Source organism: Branchiostoma lanceolatum, chromosome 14 (genome assembly GCF_035083965.1).
Source record: "Branchiostoma lanceolatum isolate klBraLanc5 chromosome 14, klBraLanc5.hap2, whole genome shotgun sequence".
Classification (NCBI taxonomy): Eukaryota; Metazoa; Chordata; class Leptocardii; order Amphioxiformes; family Branchiostomatidae; genus Branchiostoma; species Branchiostoma lanceolatum.
In genome coordinates this window covers 3480770-3499182 of record NC_089735.1, presented here as the reverse complement: position 1 = coordinate 3499182, position 18413 = coordinate 3480770, and the positions used below count along the sequence as shown (strand labels likewise).

Sequence of the window (18413 nt, the reverse complement as noted above, 5' to 3'; positions counted from 1 at the left end):
TTTGTTTTTTCTATTAGAGAAATCTGTATATTTTGACTAACAGCTTTCTGGTGTTTGAATTCCCTTGCTCAGTTTGTTGTAGATACCAATATAGGACTGTTTCTACAAATAGACAAAGTCTACAAACAGAGGGTCAGAGCTGTGACATACATGTAAGGGCTATACCACAAAAGACAAGGGGGTGGGGGGAGTTGCAACAATACACAAAAGAAAACAAAGTAAAGTAAGGTAAAGCAGGCATCCTCAATTGAGGTGAAGCATGATGCTTTTTCAAGTAGCTAGTGGTAGTGCATTGCGGCTTTGCCACGGCTCGCGTTTTTGGCCAAGCACACCGGGTCACCCCTACTCTTCTCAATAAGAAAATACTGGGGTGTAGTTTGATCATGTACATATATATGCCCTTGCGGACACATGTATATGAAATGAAATAATATTTTTTGGGATTTGTTGAATCTGTGAGAAACGGTCTTCACATGTATTTTCTTTTTGAATAGTAAATTTTATGACTGTTAAGGAGTCAGCTTTTGTCAGATGTGGCAGTGAAAACCTTCCATCGATGGATTTCTATTGGCAAAGAAATTAATATCTAAATGTATCTCAATATATACCTTCTATGTCACCAGCCCCTGGGACCATACGGCATCATGTTTTATCCATTCAACTTACATGGAGGCAAAGCTGCTCAACTTGCCACAAGATGATATGAACCTAGCTTTGCAATTAAAGCTTGGACATTTACATAATCTATGCATGAATGTAAACATGGTATTCTGCCAGAAGAGAGGACTTTCACACATACAATATATATTATTTTGGTACAGAGCACCATCATTTAGAATAGATTATGCTAATCACAGCCTTATTTGTATTATCAATTATAAAACAATAAATCTTCAAAGGCTCAAAATATTTCTTCGAGGTAATAGGTCTCCAAACTCTTGTTAAAGTTGTTTCCAGGCTTCTGACTGACCGACGTCTTTGTTGTTTGATTTGTGACTTAAATATTGATTTGAAAGAGCATTCTAGTGATTAGATCCCAGCTTTTGTTCTCATTGTTGGGAAGAGCACAGGGCGATGTGTTCAGTTCTTTATATCCTCGTCATTAACAGTCAGATACACATCCGGCCCTAGGGGCATGTACATACAGACTTCCCACACAGTTTCTCCACCCCCTGAAGGTGAAATGTCACAGAAAAAAGATGATCTAATCTTCAGGGCACTTGCTGTATGTAGTATAAAGTGACAAAATTGATTTTAGCTGACCAAACTCCAGGTAAAAGATGTCTTACTACTTTTGCAAAGGGCCCTAAAAAGCAGATGATAAAGCTTATAGACCAGTTTGGCATATCATTCAGAACTGTAAAAGAACCCAACACAGTTATCAAGAAGAGTAGGACTACATGTAGGAGTGACCCGGTGTGCTTGGCTAAAATTAAAAACGTGAGCTGTAGCGAAGCCGCATTGCACTACTACTAACTACTTGAAACAGCAAGATGCTTTGAAAAAATCCATGTGTGCTTCACCTCAATATTGAGGACAACTGCTTTACTTTACCCTTTAAGGACCCTCTTTTCTGCTCTTTGTCCTGGGAAACCTCTTTCACATGTCAGTCAGTCTGTGCGTAGGCATCTGCTACAGAAAGGGTCTCTGGCCAGGGCATGGTGCCGTTTTGTAAAGCCAGTGACATCTACCAGACAGAGGTTAGCTTCAATGCTCAGTGTGAGAAATACATTAGTTCCACTCTCCCACACTGTGCAGGATTCCAAGCCCACACAGGAAACGCTGGTGAAGAAAAGGTTTGTTCTGTGACCACTGGAAAATTAGGGGAACCCCCCTTGAATGGTGAAGGTAGTCCAATAGCCTTTTTGTGGACTTAGGGCCTGGGCAGTGGGTTGTTATCCACGGTCTCTTGTATAATATATAATATAATATAATATAATATCAGGTGTATTTGCAGCCAGTGCCACAGGCAGGTACCCAATGTGTAGGGTAATGAGGCTGTTTAACGTGTTCGAGGCACCTCCTCGAGCACGGGACCCCCGTTTTACGTCCCTCCCGGAAGACGATTTCGTGGAAAGCATGGTGAGGCTACAGCAATCCGGACGTCCTTGGTTGGTCCCCCATCCAAGCACTGTCCGGACCCCGCGTTGCTTAACTTCCGAGATCGAGGGATCGGGTGTATCCAACGCGCCACGTGGCCGTAGCTTGTGCATGTAGTGTTGGAAGGGAAAGCCCATCCCTCTCCTTCAACCACCTTTTATATCCCCAACTGAATTAAGTTTCCCATTTTTACACCTGGGTGCAGTGAGGAAGGTTGTGTGAAGTGCCTTTCCTAGGCACACAACATCGGTGGCATGTTGGGATTTGAACCCAGGACTTCTGGCATCTGGGGCAGACCCCCAACCCACAAAGCAACACACACAACGCCCCCTGATTAGATCCCCCTTTTCTGCAATCCACCAAAAAGCCAAAAACATTTTCTTTGTCTTGATGTTATTATTGTTCTTTAACCTAAGGTCCAACCTTTACATAACTGTATGACTCTGTATGTATCAATTTGAGCCAATCAGAAAGCGGGAACAGTAAATGTAATTAAGGAGTTAGTGAGTAAGTCTAAATGAGAGCATGTAGGAACATGTTGTAGTTAGAATAATTGCCAGACCTCCCAGGAGACAACATAAGGTAGACCATGGAAAATTGACTATTCACTGAATGCCCTATAGATTCAAGAACACATTTATCAACAGGAAGACTGGTAGAAGACAAATCCCTACCAACTGAATTTGGGGTTAAATTGACGTTTTTTTTGGGGGGGGGGCTCACTCAAAAGGGGAGGGGGCGGGTGAAAAGGAGGGAAAAGTCAAGTCTTTTTTACCCATTTTTCACTCCTTGGGTCCTGGAAAATGGGGTAAGGACCCCCAAAACGTCTGTTTAACCCCAAATCTAGTACACTGTAAGTGAGGGTTTTGCCACTGCACAAGATGTTGTTGCATCTAGTATATGTATATGTCAACATTTTTTCTCAACCTACTCAAAATCCCTCATATGTGAAGTTATGTCTATTAGCTTAGACTTGTTCACCTGTGTACCTCCCACTCTTTTTGTGTTGTAAATTTTGTTATCCAAAAGGCCAAATTAGAACAGCCAGTTGTTCTTTGTCTTCTGTTGGTCTTATCGGCATCAAAAGGATGTTATCAAGACAGGAGCAAGACAAGTGATCACTTCCCTGCAGGCAAACACTGGTCACTTCCCCCCCCCCCCCCCAGCCTGGATGTGGTTATGTGTTTGCTTCTTTATCCTAGAACTATACTTTATGGAACAAGCTTTCGGATGATTGCTTTCCTCATGGGTACTATGACCAAGGGCTGTCTCCAGGACCCATCCCTCCGTTCCAGGACGGAAATTTGCTTCTTGAGATGGAAAAAAATAGCCTGGAATCCAAACCTATTATAGCTCCTGAGTCTCTCTCCGGAGAGAGACTCGGGAGCTATAAAAGGTTTGGATTCCAGGCTAGGAAAAAAAATCCACCCAGTCCGTCCAATAAAAAATCTGAACTTCAAGACATGAAATTGATGAAAATGTATTTTCGTAAGCTTAAATGATAAATTCAATTTAAGAATAGTTCTATCAAAATACAAATTTTGAACACATCGAAACTCTTTCATCCTCCGGGCCTGTCTCCTTGACTCTTCTGTCTTCAGTATGTTGATAGTTGTTTCCTGATGTTTATGTTTGAAGCACAGGTGCTCTATAATGTTTGTTGAATGTGGTTTGGTCTGTCTTAGATCAATGTCTAATAGACAGGAAAAGAACATAACTCTACAGAATGACAAGTTCCAATGTTAACAGAGAGAGAAAAAGAGAGAGATGCCCTAAGGTGTAACTATTGTATTATATGATCACTAAGACTGTCAACTTCTTAATAGTCTTGAAAGAAAAACATCTCTTGGTAGAAAAAGAAAAGAGTTAGACTTAGCCAAGATATCATGAAGTAATGAGTATTGTTTAAAAACAAGTTATCTTTCCTTATTTTTCCAAGCAGTAATAAGTTATCATGTCCTGTCAATGTTCTACCACCCTTGTAAAGTCAAGGTCAAGGTTATATATGGCCTCCGTCTCGGTTAGTATTGACCTTATTTGACCATGGTAAAATCCTAATTCACAATGGTAAAATCCTATGGTAAAATCCTAATTCACAACAGCCCTACAGCATCGACTATGGCTTAACAGCCCTATATGAGAATGGCAGTCTCTGCCACAAAAATCACATCTGTAAGCGGACTCAGTTCTGTTGCAAAGCTCTTTTCTGCGGATCCGCTAGGTCAAGGTTGATTATTGTATAACCAGCCGAGCAGGGTGCCTGCCACCCAAACCGCATGATTAACAACACCGGCCACCTCTTCAGAGTTAGTTTGTAGTGGCTGTAGCTTGAGTCAACATCTGTGGAGTGGGCATAAGGTGCTTTTGAGGGACCCTCCCAGTTTGCTTACCCATCTGTCATAGTTTCTTACACAAGAAGGAGGAACATGTCTGAACCTGCCCACTCACATGAAAGGGCCGCACACATACCTGGGGAGCTCCACATACCTCATTATGAATGGAGCACAGTTGTACCATTTTGTTCTGCATTGACATGGTCAAAAGGAATGTTGCAGTGTTATCTTTGGTGTTTTTTTTGTTCATCATTTTATTTGATAATGGATATTATTGTTTGATTTTGTTGGGAAAATGTTTAGCGTTGCAGTATTAAGACGTTGCACAAGCTATATTGAATGGTCAATGTGTATGATTACTAATGAATTTGAATGTGTTTTAATGTTTAATGTGTTAATCGAGTTAAGATCAATTGTAAACTTCTTAAGTGGATAAACTTTTGGAAAATGCCCTCCTATAGCATCTTGCAAAACAACACAATTCTGACCTTTGTCTGCAAGTTGTTTCAATGAAGATTGTATTAAATTGACTAGGACATACAAGCTATGATATAGTGATGAGGATTTTAATGTACGTTTATAAAATCGAAAAGAAGATACCTTTTAGCTATCATATGGTAATGAGGATCTTACTGTACGTAAAATTGCAAAAAAAAGATGGAATCACTTTAAATTAATTTTTTTTCTCAGGAAACCTTGTTTCCCCACATAACCAATAATATTAGTACTTGCATGTTTTGTGTATCTATTATTCTAACTGTGGCTTTGCTGTCTTTACAGGAACAGCACCCGGAATCAAGGGTCGCTTGCGGCCGGTGAAAGCTGAAGAAGGCGAGGAGGTCCAACTGAAGTGTAACGTTAAGGGGAGACCTTTTCCTGCCGTCACGTGGAAGAAAGACGGTCAGCTGTTAGAAAGCTTGAAGTTGAAAGGAGTTCAAATCAAACCCTCAAAGTAAGTCGTACAGTTTTGTTATCACTCTTGATACAAAAAAAAATACAAAATAACTGTGCAGGAGTTCAAATCAAACCCTCGAAGTAAGTTGTATGATTTTGTTATCACCCTTGATACAGAAAAAATACAAAATAACTGCATGAGTTCAAATCAAACCCTCAAAGTAAGTTGTACGATTTTGTTATCACTCTTGATACAAAAAAAAAAAACTTAAAAAAAACTGTAAAAACTTTTAAGATGCAAACTCGACAATGTTAGCCAGACCCCCGATCTCTTACATATCAATCCTACAGGGGGATTATCAGGATCTAACTCAGGGGGGGGCTGTTGTAGAATTTCCTTGGGGGCATGTTACAATGTAGCCCTAGACCCGAAGAGTTGGACTGTGTAGTTACAACAATGTCTGTCTTTGGAAAAAACACAACAATGATGCTTCAAAATACTGTACCCAACTGCTATCTGAACATTCTCAACTCAAAATTGCAGAAAAAAATTGCATCAACTTCCAACTAAACAAGCTACAAATAAGATATAGGCTTGGCACTGTGGATCACAGGAAACAAAAAACAGCATTTTGATGCCAAAAGTAAAATTCTCATGACAATGGTGTGCGTACACACTGAAAGTTCTGTGTAGTATTACAAATGATTCGAACCTGTTCGACTGAATGTTTGATCGATATCCAGATGTTTTGATTGATGACAAGACGTTGCACAATCCGTTCTCCCTATCATTGTTTGACAGCCAGAAGGCACAACGCTTGTGATATCACCACCTCCCTGGCAGATTACATCCTAACCTGCAGGGACTGATAAGTAGCCCTATTGGCATTCCTCCCCAGTTTGGATACAGACTAGATCAGATACAAGGGAAAGACTTTTAAGTCCTGGAGCTATAGCATGCACATACTGTGTAGCCAGGATTTTGTTGGGGTGTGTGATTTTTAGTAGATCTTGGGGACAAGTGAGCCCTAAAGTCCTGAAAAAAGTGGCAAATGCACAAGCTTTGCAGGAAAATTTTGAAAACCTACCCTCTGCAATGGCATTCCCTTTGTTTTTGAGAAGATTAGAAAGTAAGTAATGGAGACAACCGTTAATAGTAGTGCTGACAAGATACAATGCATTAGATACTTCTTTTCTGGTACCTCTGAGTGTGTGAGGGGAGGGGGGTCTTCTGAACCCCTACCCCCTGTCTAAGGGCATGGGTAGGATACAAGAAAGATCAGATAAGAGGCAACTCCTGGAGCTCTAGCATGTGATGACTGATCTTTGGAATGCCTTCAAAGGGTTCAACAATTTCGTGAGGATGTAGTGTTCGGGATGAGCAGTACACATAGATATCCTTGCCAGATGACAGACTTCACCCCCTTACCCATACTGCACTGCTTTGCGACTCATCCTGTCCCCATAGATAAAAATCACCAAAGATGGAATGGAAAACTATTTCATTTTCAAGATTTCAGTGTTGTTTTTGTGGTAGGTAGATCAGCAGTTTATTGAGCTGGGAATTGTACCTGCTCTTGCATAAATTATGATAATGAGGTTGCTGTGTACCATTAAAACATGATGGAAATAGCTTTTATTTTGTCAAATTTCAATCATTACGATCATCAAAATACTAAGTAAAAATGATATTACCCTTTTCCTGTAAAAAACATACTCTTTATATTTTTTTCTTCCTGAATTTTGGCAAAGATGGCATGTTTTTTGAGAAGACCACAAGTGAAAGATACAGCCATTGGTGAACTAATGGACTTAGTCCACTACAATATTTAATGGATCAAATATGCACAGCTAACCTAACTGCCACAAGACCCAGCTTGTTCAGTAGCAGGGTTTGGCCAAGGTATAGCTCAGATTGAATCTCCTCATAGGAAGCAATTCTGCCAGCTTTTGGCCATGGCTGAGTTGTGCCCGAAATGTGGAGAACACAACACCATTTTCCCCTGAAGTTAAGAATGTCTGCTCCAATGGCTGGTTACATATTATGGAGGTACTATTACTGCGCTTGAAAAAATCCACTGTGCACTGGCGAAAAACTGAGTTACAATTGAGTACAATGGTAACAAATTTCATCAGTTATAGTACAGCCATGGCATAGGTTATGGGATACCATGGCTAGGCCATCCCAACTGGAAGCCGTAAAAAAGTTGCAGACTGCCTCCAATGTTTCAGACAAGTCGTTTGGCCTAAGTGTGGCACTTATTGAAGACTTAGCCCATCTGAGTCCCACTCTATCTGTGCCATTATATTGTACTAAGTACAGTCTGTCTGAAGAGATAACATCTTGCCTTCAGGAGGGAGATTGCTATGGCACTGTGCGTCTTATCTTGTTACGAAGCCTGGCATAGAATGTGAATCTGTACCTCATAAGGGCAAGGCATCAGTTGGGTACAAAATAAATTCTAAACCAAACTGTTCGTTCGTTCAGACCCTTGTAGTGCCTAGTGGCACATAGGGCAGCAAGTTTCGTTGCTGTTTCAGGAGCAGGGTATGTTTTTACAGATAGGATTTGCTAGCCCTTCCCCTTTAATGTGCTTTAGGCACCTCCCTGAACTGGGGACCCCCATTTCATGTCCCTACCTAAAGATGGGTGCAGCCCCAACCAAGAAGCCCTGACCCAGTATTGAACCAGGGTCTCCCATTTAGCAACTAATTGAGACCAGGAGCTCAACTGTGAGGCTGGTACAAGTTGAGCTACATGGACATCCCTAAATCGAACTGTTCTGTTGAAATTTCAACTCAAGAGGATTATGTTGTCAATCCTGGAAAAAGCGCCCCCTTTTGATCAAGATGAAAACAACAGTATAGCATCACTACTGCAGCAGTAAAAAAACTTTGAATTATGTATATTATGGTTCAAAAGTTTGCTTACCGTTGCTTCGGTGATCATTTTCTCTCTTGCATACAATCATCTAGCTATTTATTTTGAAAATCAAATGTTTTTTTAATGTTTTTAATGTTTCTCATTGACAAGTTTGAATAGTTGGGACATACAATATTTCACAAGTTTATGTTGAGAACTTGTGTAAGTTTTCTTGCGGTTTTGCATGGTTTGCAACTTTTTCTGCAACTTGGCTCAATAATTTCAAGGCGTGAACTGGCCTGGGCATGTAGCACAATTGATTAGGGAGGCCGAGGACAGAACAGGATGGGCACGGATCACTGCTGAAGACTGTTGTGAAGCCCCTACGATCATTGAGGTCATGGGTCTGAACTGAACTGAACTAAACTTTTTCTATTACAGACGAGGATCGAGGGTTCGGATTAAGAAGTTGTTACCAATACATGAGGGGACCTACGAGTGTGTAGCAGAAAGTCCAGGAGGAGACCCAGCATCTACTAAAAATAAAGTAACTATTAAAGGTAAGGCTTTTGTTCTTATAGCCTATCCATTCTAGCTATTCCATTCTAGGCCACACCAGTCCATTTCCTTGATTCACAGACATCTTGAAAATGAAAGATTTAAAAAGAGAACAACTTGAAAACTGAAGGCTGAAAAAATCGAATCTGACAATACTCATTCCCTGAAACTGTGTGCACCAAGGTGCAGCCTTTCCCCTTGTACCCTGTCTTCATGTTGATCCTCCAGTTTAGATTTTTTTAAATGGAAGAGTCAATGAAATGAATTGGGGTGGTCTGAATGATATGAAAGCCGGTTCCACATTTTTATCAACTTCTCCCCATTCAATGGAATAGCTGTCAGTAGATGAATGTGTACACATATGTATTTATTTGTATATTAATCTTTAGGCGGGTCCCTACCAGTAACAGATTACCAAGGGAGCCCTTACAAAATCATAACAAATCAGGATACAAAACATGTGATATTACATGCACATGAATTCAAGATACACAAAACATACTTACAACAAACATATTAGAAGTCTATAGAGTGATTATAGAAAGTTGCAAGAACAGTATACATTAAATCTGCATAATTATGAAACAAGTGAAGAAATTTCCCCCCCACAAAAAGGTCACATTGTTTTGCAGAATACATATGTTAAGTTGTTTTCAGGCATCATAATATAATACTGGATACTACTACTACTACACTTACATCATGCACACAGAACTTTCTAGAATGTGTGATTGTCATGTCCCATATTATTACCCCAATGTAGTTACTGCAAGTTTAGGCTCACAAACTGTAGTGTTTGACCATGGATTCGCAATCTCTTCCAACCTGGGAATTTGTTGCTGAAATTGGCCTCTCATACTGATTGAAATGCCACTGTTAGTGTCCTAACGCCAGGTTGTATCAGATGGCCACCTTAACGATCAGTTTTCTTGGCATTGGTACTGAAGAACTGGAGATAAGCCCTCGCCCAAGACGCATCATTTTCCTTGCTTATTGGGAACTACGTCTTGTTTACTACCAAGGCTGACAGGTTGATCTTTGACTGAAGATAATAGTGGCCATTGTGACTGGTCGGGCCAGGGCATCTAGAAGTCAGCATTTTGGTTGCTGTTCTTAGCAGAAGAGCAGTTTGGAAAACGTGTGTGCTCTACATGTAGAATTGTGATCAATGGAAAACCAAGAAGCCAAAATCAATATTAACATACACATTTATACAGTTGTTTTAGATTCATTGTTCACTTGCAAAAAAAAATGCATATGAGCATCAACTGTTTTGAGGCAGTTTCGCCACAATTTGGTGGTAGGGACCTTCAAGCGTCTTAAAACTATAACGGTATAAAAACTTGAATATAGATACAAATTTCATCATTTTGTCCATGCAAAGCCCCAAGCTACATGTATGTTTAAAAGGTCTCATTATTTCCCAAGAAATAGAAAAGGTTTTCAGGATCATATGCAGATCATTCTTTTGACATCTTTTATGTCTTTATTACTTAACACCAGTGAAAACCACTCATTTTGCTTGGCGTGAGGCAAAGTCTTCATACTATTACTACGTAATCATAGTGTGCATACGGGGTCTTTGATGTTACCAGTTTCAAATAAACATCCAATTAGATACTTGATTAGGTACTTAATTATCTTCAGTGCATGCATGCCTGGATCAATTTCCGAAGTCATTTTTCAATTGTTCCTGTCATGAGGTCATCGACCTGAGATGAGTTCCCATGGCAACTCTGGGCTATCAAAATGTGGCCTGTCTGATGGAAGTTGACAGATCTGGAGCAGAGTCACTAAAGCGCAGTTTTTATGTGGTACAATTTTCAGCAAGGGTATGGCAGACAAACAATAAGCAAGTGTAATGATTTATTTATTTTGTTTCTAGACTCATTAGAACTTTGATGATATAATCTGTGATTTTGTTATATTTTGTCTGACCCTTCTCCCATGACCTCAATTATCAAGTCAATGAAAAGTGATCTAAGGGTCGATTTGAGTTTCACACGAATAAACAAAGGTTCAGACACAAATCAAACAAACAAGGATCTATGACAACCTTTTGTCATGATTCAGCTCAATTTTAGAAATTTTTTATTGATTTATTTGTTTATTTCTGTAAAACAGCCTAGTTGTAACCATTAGGCTAAATTTTCAGGTCTGTTGACCTATCTGGAACACACATAAGTCTAATGGAGTACATTTATTTAATTCATGAATATTATAAAGATGCTTACATAATTGTGCCTACAAATATAAAAGGTGTTGAATGTTCTTATTTTGTAAGCAGATTTGGGGGGGGGGGCACTTAATGTGGAAGATGCTTAACGTAGTACAAATGTAGTAGTATGACTATGTTATGACTATGCCACTATTTTCTTTTGAATGTCATATGTTTGTCGTTTCTATACAATGATTTGAATTCTAAAGGAAGGCTTAGAAAATGCTCAAGAAGTCAAATTTCTACTTGAGTGGCAATCAAAGGTATTATCCTGTGTTAATGCGTAAATTTGTATTCTTTGTAGAAGTTAGGAGATTTGATATTAATAATATTATAGTTTTCCTAATGCGTCACTCAAGATGGATTATCATTTTTTGACAATCAGCGAACAGTATGTGATGGGGTGATTTTTATGCGCCAGGGTAGCTGTCCGACCTAATCCCCTTTAGATATTCCCTGAGATGTCTGCCGACAGCGGGCAGGGCTGGAAATACTGTAAATGCAAGTGTTCACGGTTTTCGCGGTAAGCTCTTCGTCGTGGACTTAAAACCACCATGAACATTTTTGCCGGTTTTTCTGTAGCGCTGTAATTGTTTCAAACGAAAAGTTGAAACCACTGCGAACACTCAATTTTTTCCCTACCGCAAAATTAAAACCATGCGAACTTAAATGCATTTACAGTACTGGGTGCATGTGCACCTTTGTGCACCAAAAATTGGAGCTGTGCACCTAATCTTGAAAGATAACCTTTGTTGCACTTTATTTGCTTGTTTAAGATTTTGTTCTTCAGAGAGGCAGTAGGGTTAATTAATATGTTTTTCTGACATTCTACTTTATTTTTAAGTTGTGCACCCAAATTCTTTCTGTGCACCTAAATTTTGCGGTCAGGTGCACCAGTGCACCTATTCCCAATAATGGATTTTGAGCCCTGGCGGACATATGCGGGCGCATCCTCCTGATTCCTGCATTTTTTGTCACTCAATGCACGCAAGTTGTTATACGTGTATTGCTGATGGAAAGCACACGGTTAAGATTGAATCAAAGTTGTCATGATAGGGAAATATTGGGGAGTAAACATATTTTTGTCTTGAGAAAATGCATGGCATGATATTTTTGCATCTTATCAAGATTTATCAACTAACAGATCTATCAATGAAGAGCCTTCATATTGTTACAAAAATTTAGGAACCTAGCAGCTCTGTTTGGGACTGCAGCTGAAAGATTAGAAGCTTACAAAAGCCGTGACAAAATGTCGTTTCAACCAGCGGACTAACGCTTTGACTCTCATGAAATTGATTGGTCTGAGCGTCCTCCGATTTAATCAGTTTCGAGGAACGCAGATTTCTCCCCCACAGTTTTGCCAATATTTATGATGGTACAATATTTCAGCGTGCATGCCAGACGTATCAAATTTTACCGGGTTGAGCCAGAGACTTTCATCACGACAGATACAAACCTGTGTGATTTCCCATATCAGCACTCAGATAACCTCTCTATTTCTCCCAGAAAGCTGGGGCATGTTCGGTCCTGATAAAGCCATATATCTTTCAAAGCGAGGTGTCAACGGGGTATTGAACGAACTGCGGGGAAAAATCGAACAATACATAAGCATGACATATGATGTTACACATTGTATTGTTTCATCAACTTTAGGCCACACCAATTTAATTTCTTGGTTAACAGATTTTTTTTTTAAATTTTAGCAAAAAAAAATTATGAAAACAGAAGGCTGGGGTGAAAACTTGCACCTGACCCTGTTCACTCCCTGAAATTGTGTGCATCAAAGTACAAACTCTTCTCTGAGATTTTGTTTTCCAGTTGATTTTCCAAACTAGCATTTTTTTTAAAATTCCGTTAACCAAGAAATTAAAATGGTGTGGCCTTACACACGCTTGTTGATATCAGAATTTTGCAAAAAGTTGAAATGTGTGTTTAATCTACACTGATGTTGATGAGTAATTAAAATGTTATCAAATAATCAAATTAATGATTTTTTATTTATCAATTTTTAGTAATAAAGTAATTAATGCTGATGTACCTATTGATAGATAATGAAGCAAGGACTTGAAATATGATTTTTGTATCATAAACTTTGAACAGGATAGACAGCAGAAAACTGTTTTTTAAATCAAATTTATGAAACAAACAATCTGCTGTAAACATTAATACTAATAAGGATCCGATGTGAAATGGTTATTGGTGCTACGTTTTATATAAAAATGTGCAAAATATGCTCAAGGAAGTTGTTTCTAGTAGTTTTCAAACCCTGGCCTGTTCACAGAATGTGTGATTTTTGTGTGCTAAATCAGATTCTATATTCGCACATTGTGCTGAAATCGGACAAAACACACGTACACAACATAAAATTATGTTTGTCTTTTAAAAAATAAAAAAATGTCAAAATTTTTTTTTTTCCAATTTTTTTTTTTTTTTTAAAATAAAAATCCGTTAACCAAGAAATTAAATTGGTGTGGCCTTAGTCAACAGCCACGATGATCACAGTAGCTCCCTCGGGAGCATTTGTGCCCATCTCTGTCTGTTCTAGGTTGGGGTGGGTCCGCCTTAATTGGTTATGGTTGTGCATTGATCATCAGACTTTACAGAGAGCTGCTGGTGGAATAAGAATTTAGTGGCAGTCCTGTCCCTTGGTAATAACAATCAGACCAATCATGCATGTAGTATTATGGCTTGGGAGTGCTACAAAGCATATAGGGGATATCTATTTCCTGTATTAAAGCTGAATGTATAATTCTATTGAAGGCCCATTGCAAGAAGATGCATGACTTGTCCGTTAATGGGAGAAATTACTTCTGAAAAAGTTACTGGAAATTCTTAAATAAATCCAGTCAAAACCTGCTAGACATGTTTATGAAAAATCAGAGTGCTGTTACAAAATACAATGTGTGGCTGAACGTCTAATCGATGAGAAAACACTAAACCTAGATCTAACTTGCAGTCATTGAAGATTCCCATGGAACAAGTAAATCATTCATCAAGTAAACCCCGCTGTCGTCAGGATGTAATGATATCAGGGTTGCAGAGATTTTGTCGACTCACGTATTCGTTGATTAGATTGTTATCCAATTATGAAACGTTAGGATGAATAATGCATTACATACTTACAGAGGAAACACATATTTTTGCCATGTTCTAAAGGTTTTACCGGTTTCTTACGGAAATAAATTTCGTGAGTGTCTGAAGAAAATCGTGTCAAAATACAAACAGATTGAGTCTGTCTGCTTCAGATGGTCTTCGGCTGGTTCAATGTTTTAGAAATATACCTTCATTCTTGTGGAAAACAACTCGCTGTTATGTCAGCACGGAAATAGTCATATTTGTGTGGAATTGATTATGTAATCTGTGCCACATAAGTGAATGTTTGTCTGCTGTAGAGTGCCTTTTCCCTTACTGTGAAATTGGAATCTATCCTTGGCTTCCTTTTTTGCACAGGCTCCACTGCGCTTTATTGGCAAACTCAGTCACAAGACATCATATATGGTTGAGGACGACATCTCTTATTTGTATTAACAGTCTGGACGTGAAGTTTCAGCCTGTGTCGTCTAAGCATTAAGAAGATACTGACTCTTTTTCTGTGCATTGTAACAATGTTATTTGAACTGTAAATGCCCTTCTTGGTGACCTTTTGAGCGGAGACACCATTCCTGCCCAATTAGAGCGACTTAAATTAATACTGATTCATCAGCCGGGGATCAGTTATAATTGATGATGCTTGGCGTTACGTGTGGGTGCGTCGGAGACACGCTCTAATACATATGCACCCGGGAAGGTGACTTTCTCGGTGGGACATTCGGAGCACGTTTTTCCCAGGAGTGGACAGGTCCAACAAACCTCGCCGGGCATCCCAGGTAAACGACGCACGAAGGAGGCAGGCTGTGGTTTCCCGGCTGTTTGTTGTGGGTCGGAGGTTACCCGGAGGAGGTACAGGACATAGCAGGGGCCGGCCCTGGATGTATGTCCTTGTTTAAGAGGCGGGAGCACATACTCGGCCTGGGTGGCAGCATTGATGGCATAGCTGGAGCTGTTATAGCACCATGTCGCCACTGTTCTGGTGACAGGGGGACACGAGTAAGGGACCATGGAGGCTCGGATTGACCGGGTGAAGGGGGCCCTGGCTGCCGCCCACCAGCGCTGGCATCGCGAGGTCCCCCTTCTCTCCGACAAGTGGCTGATCGTTCCGGCCGCCTTGATTCTCGCGCTCGTCTGCTTCCTGGTCGTGACCCTGAAGTGGATTTGGGTCGACCACATTTTTGACGGCGTCGAGCCGACCTACGGACACGGGGCAGTGGAAATGGCCGCCAAAGGGGAGGAGGCACCCGGCATGGAGGGACCATCTGCCACTGTCAGTTCAGACGGAGAGGGGTCAGGGGACAGAGAGGAGCAAGATGGAAGGAACCAAGGGGGAGGGGCCGGGTCCAACATCATCCCAGACGTCATCTTACCCTCCGTGCCTCCCTTAATAGGTAAGGATTCAGTAGGTCGGCGGGAAGCCAATATATGTCAGCACGCCGCGATCGATTTTCTGGAAATAGCCGTCCAGATGGATCGGAGGCTGTCATTGACGGAAAATGTCAATATCCGTGCAAGGCACCCCCTCGACACTCCCTGTAGAAATGAGCGTTTGGTTGAATTAATTATCACACATCGTTTCTAACAGCCTCAAGTGGGGAAAAGCACCTGGGACCTCTGTGCGAAAGCTGGCCTCATTGATCACATACATAGAAGGGCTCAACGTGGGTAAAAAAGTTTAAGCAGTTGTGTAATGTCTTAATTGATTGTCTCTGAGTTGTAGCACTGTCCAATGATTTTTGTTTTTGTCATGTCGGCAAGCCATCTGTTAAGGTATTTTATGACCTTTGCATTAAGAATTCAAGGCATTTTACGACCTTGAAATTAATAATCCTATGAAAGATTCATCGTGTTTCAAAAGCTGGGGCACTTGAGTGTCATGTGCTCCCCCTTCCCCCACCCAAAAAAAGAATAACGCAATCAAAATCCGACCTAAAGTTAAATGTCCACAACTTATTACGTCATGGTAAAAAATCCTCTAACCACACAATAGACAATTAATGTTCAGTTACTGTAGAAAAATTCTTAAAGGCATAATTAAATCTAGACTCCAAAGCGTTGATTGTTGCAATCCAAATGTGACTCCCTGCAATCCAAATAATAGAATTGCCGGTCACATTTCAGCTTGAATTCTCCAAGGGTGCGCGTCTATATTGAATGATTTTTTTAGCTACTATTTGCGTGTCTGAATGTATTAAAACACTACTGACTCCAAAAACCAATAGAACCAGAATGTTGATATGTTTTGTTGTTTTAGACCAAAGTCATGTATTTTTTCATCATTGAAATACAAGTATGAAAACTTATATTGATGTCGTCGATGAAGGTTAGACATCCAGGTAATAAGATATACCAAATAGCAGTTACACAAGCAACTGGATATGATTGTGGAAACTGTCAGATGTTTCAAATAGCATCAACTATTTTTCGTCAGTGACTCTGAGCAAGATTGGTCGATCAGCAGGTTTTTAATTACAAAATATGAATTGATATGCAATTTTAGATAGCCCTCCTCCTACAAACTAACTTATGATGATAATGAAATACAATTATAAAGAAAACCATAGATATAACCAATTTCTAATACAATTTGATAGAAGCAAAGAATGTCCTGAACACCAGTTCTGGATATCTGAAGTGTGCATACCTTGAGAATTACTGATGCTACACTTACATGCAGTACATCTCTGAGTTAACTGGATCTTTTAAAGGCAACCATAGCAATACTGAAAATGCAGAAATGTTTGCGGTGGTTTTATGTTCGCGTTTTTCGCGGTGACCATTTAACCGTAGACTTAAATCCACCGCAAACATTTTTGTCAAATACTGTAGCAGTATGTGACTATAGCGCTGCCGCGAACTTAAAACCACCGCGAACACTCCATTTTTGCCTTAGCGCGAAATAAAAACCATGCAAACTTAAATGCATTTACAGTATTAGGGCCCAAAATATGGAAATAGAAAAATACTGAGATCTTAATAGTAGTGACCATTTACTAACACTATTTAGTACATTTGCATAAACACTTTGAGTATTCTAAAACCATGCAAAAACGTGCCATACAATGATTCCCTTAGTTTCCCAAGCCTACCGAAACCCTGGCAATGATTTTCAGTGTGTTCTCACATCACAACAACGCTTTCTTTTTGCATGATGGACGTTTCTATACTTTGTGATAGTGTTGTTTGAACTAATCATGATCATGACTTTGTATAGAAATGACTAAATAAATTGACTTTCAAATTCCGATTTTCGAGCCCCAATATTGCTGGGGTTTCCTTTAATATGGCGGAAATATGAGAGTTACCCACATATTATTTTGCACCACTTCATCAGTGAAGCCTTCTATTTTGACCTTGATGTTCACCAACCTTGAAGCTATGATAATGTATCGATATTGACCATAAACTAATAAACCTATTAAAGACTTCCCGCTTTTTTAAGCTTTTACCTCGAAAGTATCTGATATATTTATCAGACAAGCTCAACTCAACAGTGAAGATCATAATTTTGAAGAAAATGTTATTGTTTTGTACAGGTCCAAGGATACAAATCGTATGCATCTTACTTTGAATGCAAAATGTACACAAAATGTACACAAAATGTGCATACTTGAATGTATGAAACTGTTAATTGAAACATTGTATAGGAATGGTAGCAAACTTTCTGCTAATATTCGGACAAGTTGCAAAAGTATATAATGTCCAGATATCCTTAAAAAGCTACTAACCATTGAGTCTAACTTGAAGTACATAATATATGCATTCACAGCGCTAAAGCCCAAAGCATAAAATTGCGGTCATGGACGTAAAATGATACAGGGCACTTCACTCAAGTCAACGCCATACCTCGCCATACCTCATTCACATTCTGTGCCCTTATGTGTTTGTTTCTATTCCCCCGAACCAATCTTTACTGACATCTGAGAAAATCAACAGGAGCTAATTGATTCATTAGCCTGCAACCTTGTATTAACTTACTATCCTATTGAACCATCTGAAATTGTCTTCCCTTCATTAACATATCTATTCAGAGTTTTGGTATAAAACCTAGTTCTACCAGATCTTTCCTTAGTCACTGACGAAAGATAGCGGATGCTGTCTGAAACGTCTGACTGTTTCAAAATCTTATCCAGTTGCTTGAGTAATTATTTTTGGCGTATCTTATTACCTGGATGTCTAACCTTCATCAACGTATCTGAGAAAATCCTTCTTTCAGAAGTAACCGAAACCCTTGGACACATCCAATTACTGCTTCGTCAATTGTTGCCTGCATAGCTGAAATACAAAGTAGTTACAGCACAAAGGACAGCTGGGTGCCTTTCCCATCATTGATTTTCTATTTGTTCGTATCTAATGT

General features: G+C 39.6%; 1 protein-coding gene across 13 annotated transcripts in view; it reads left to right on the top strand.

The window, feature by feature from the left end:
• The window catches only part of LOC136448899 (pro-neuregulin-2, membrane-bound isoform-like), a 67690-nt gene that overhangs the window by 26559 nt on the left and 22718 nt on the right, over nucleotides 1–18413 (top strand). For 8 of the 13 annotated variants that reach the window (XM_066448604.1, XM_066448602.1, XM_066448599.1 and 5 more), the window contains exons 2-3: nucleotides 5214–5385; nucleotides 8632–8750. In XM_066448604.1, coding sequence (XP_066304701.1) covers nucleotides 5214–5385; nucleotides 8632–8750 — 291 coding nt within the window. Of the gene's footprint in view, nucleotides 1–5213; nucleotides 5386–8631; nucleotides 8751–14690; nucleotides 15448–18413 lie in introns of those variants that run through there. The other 5 variants (XM_066448606.1, XM_066448608.1, XM_066448605.1 and 2 more) reach the window with 4 other exon arrangements.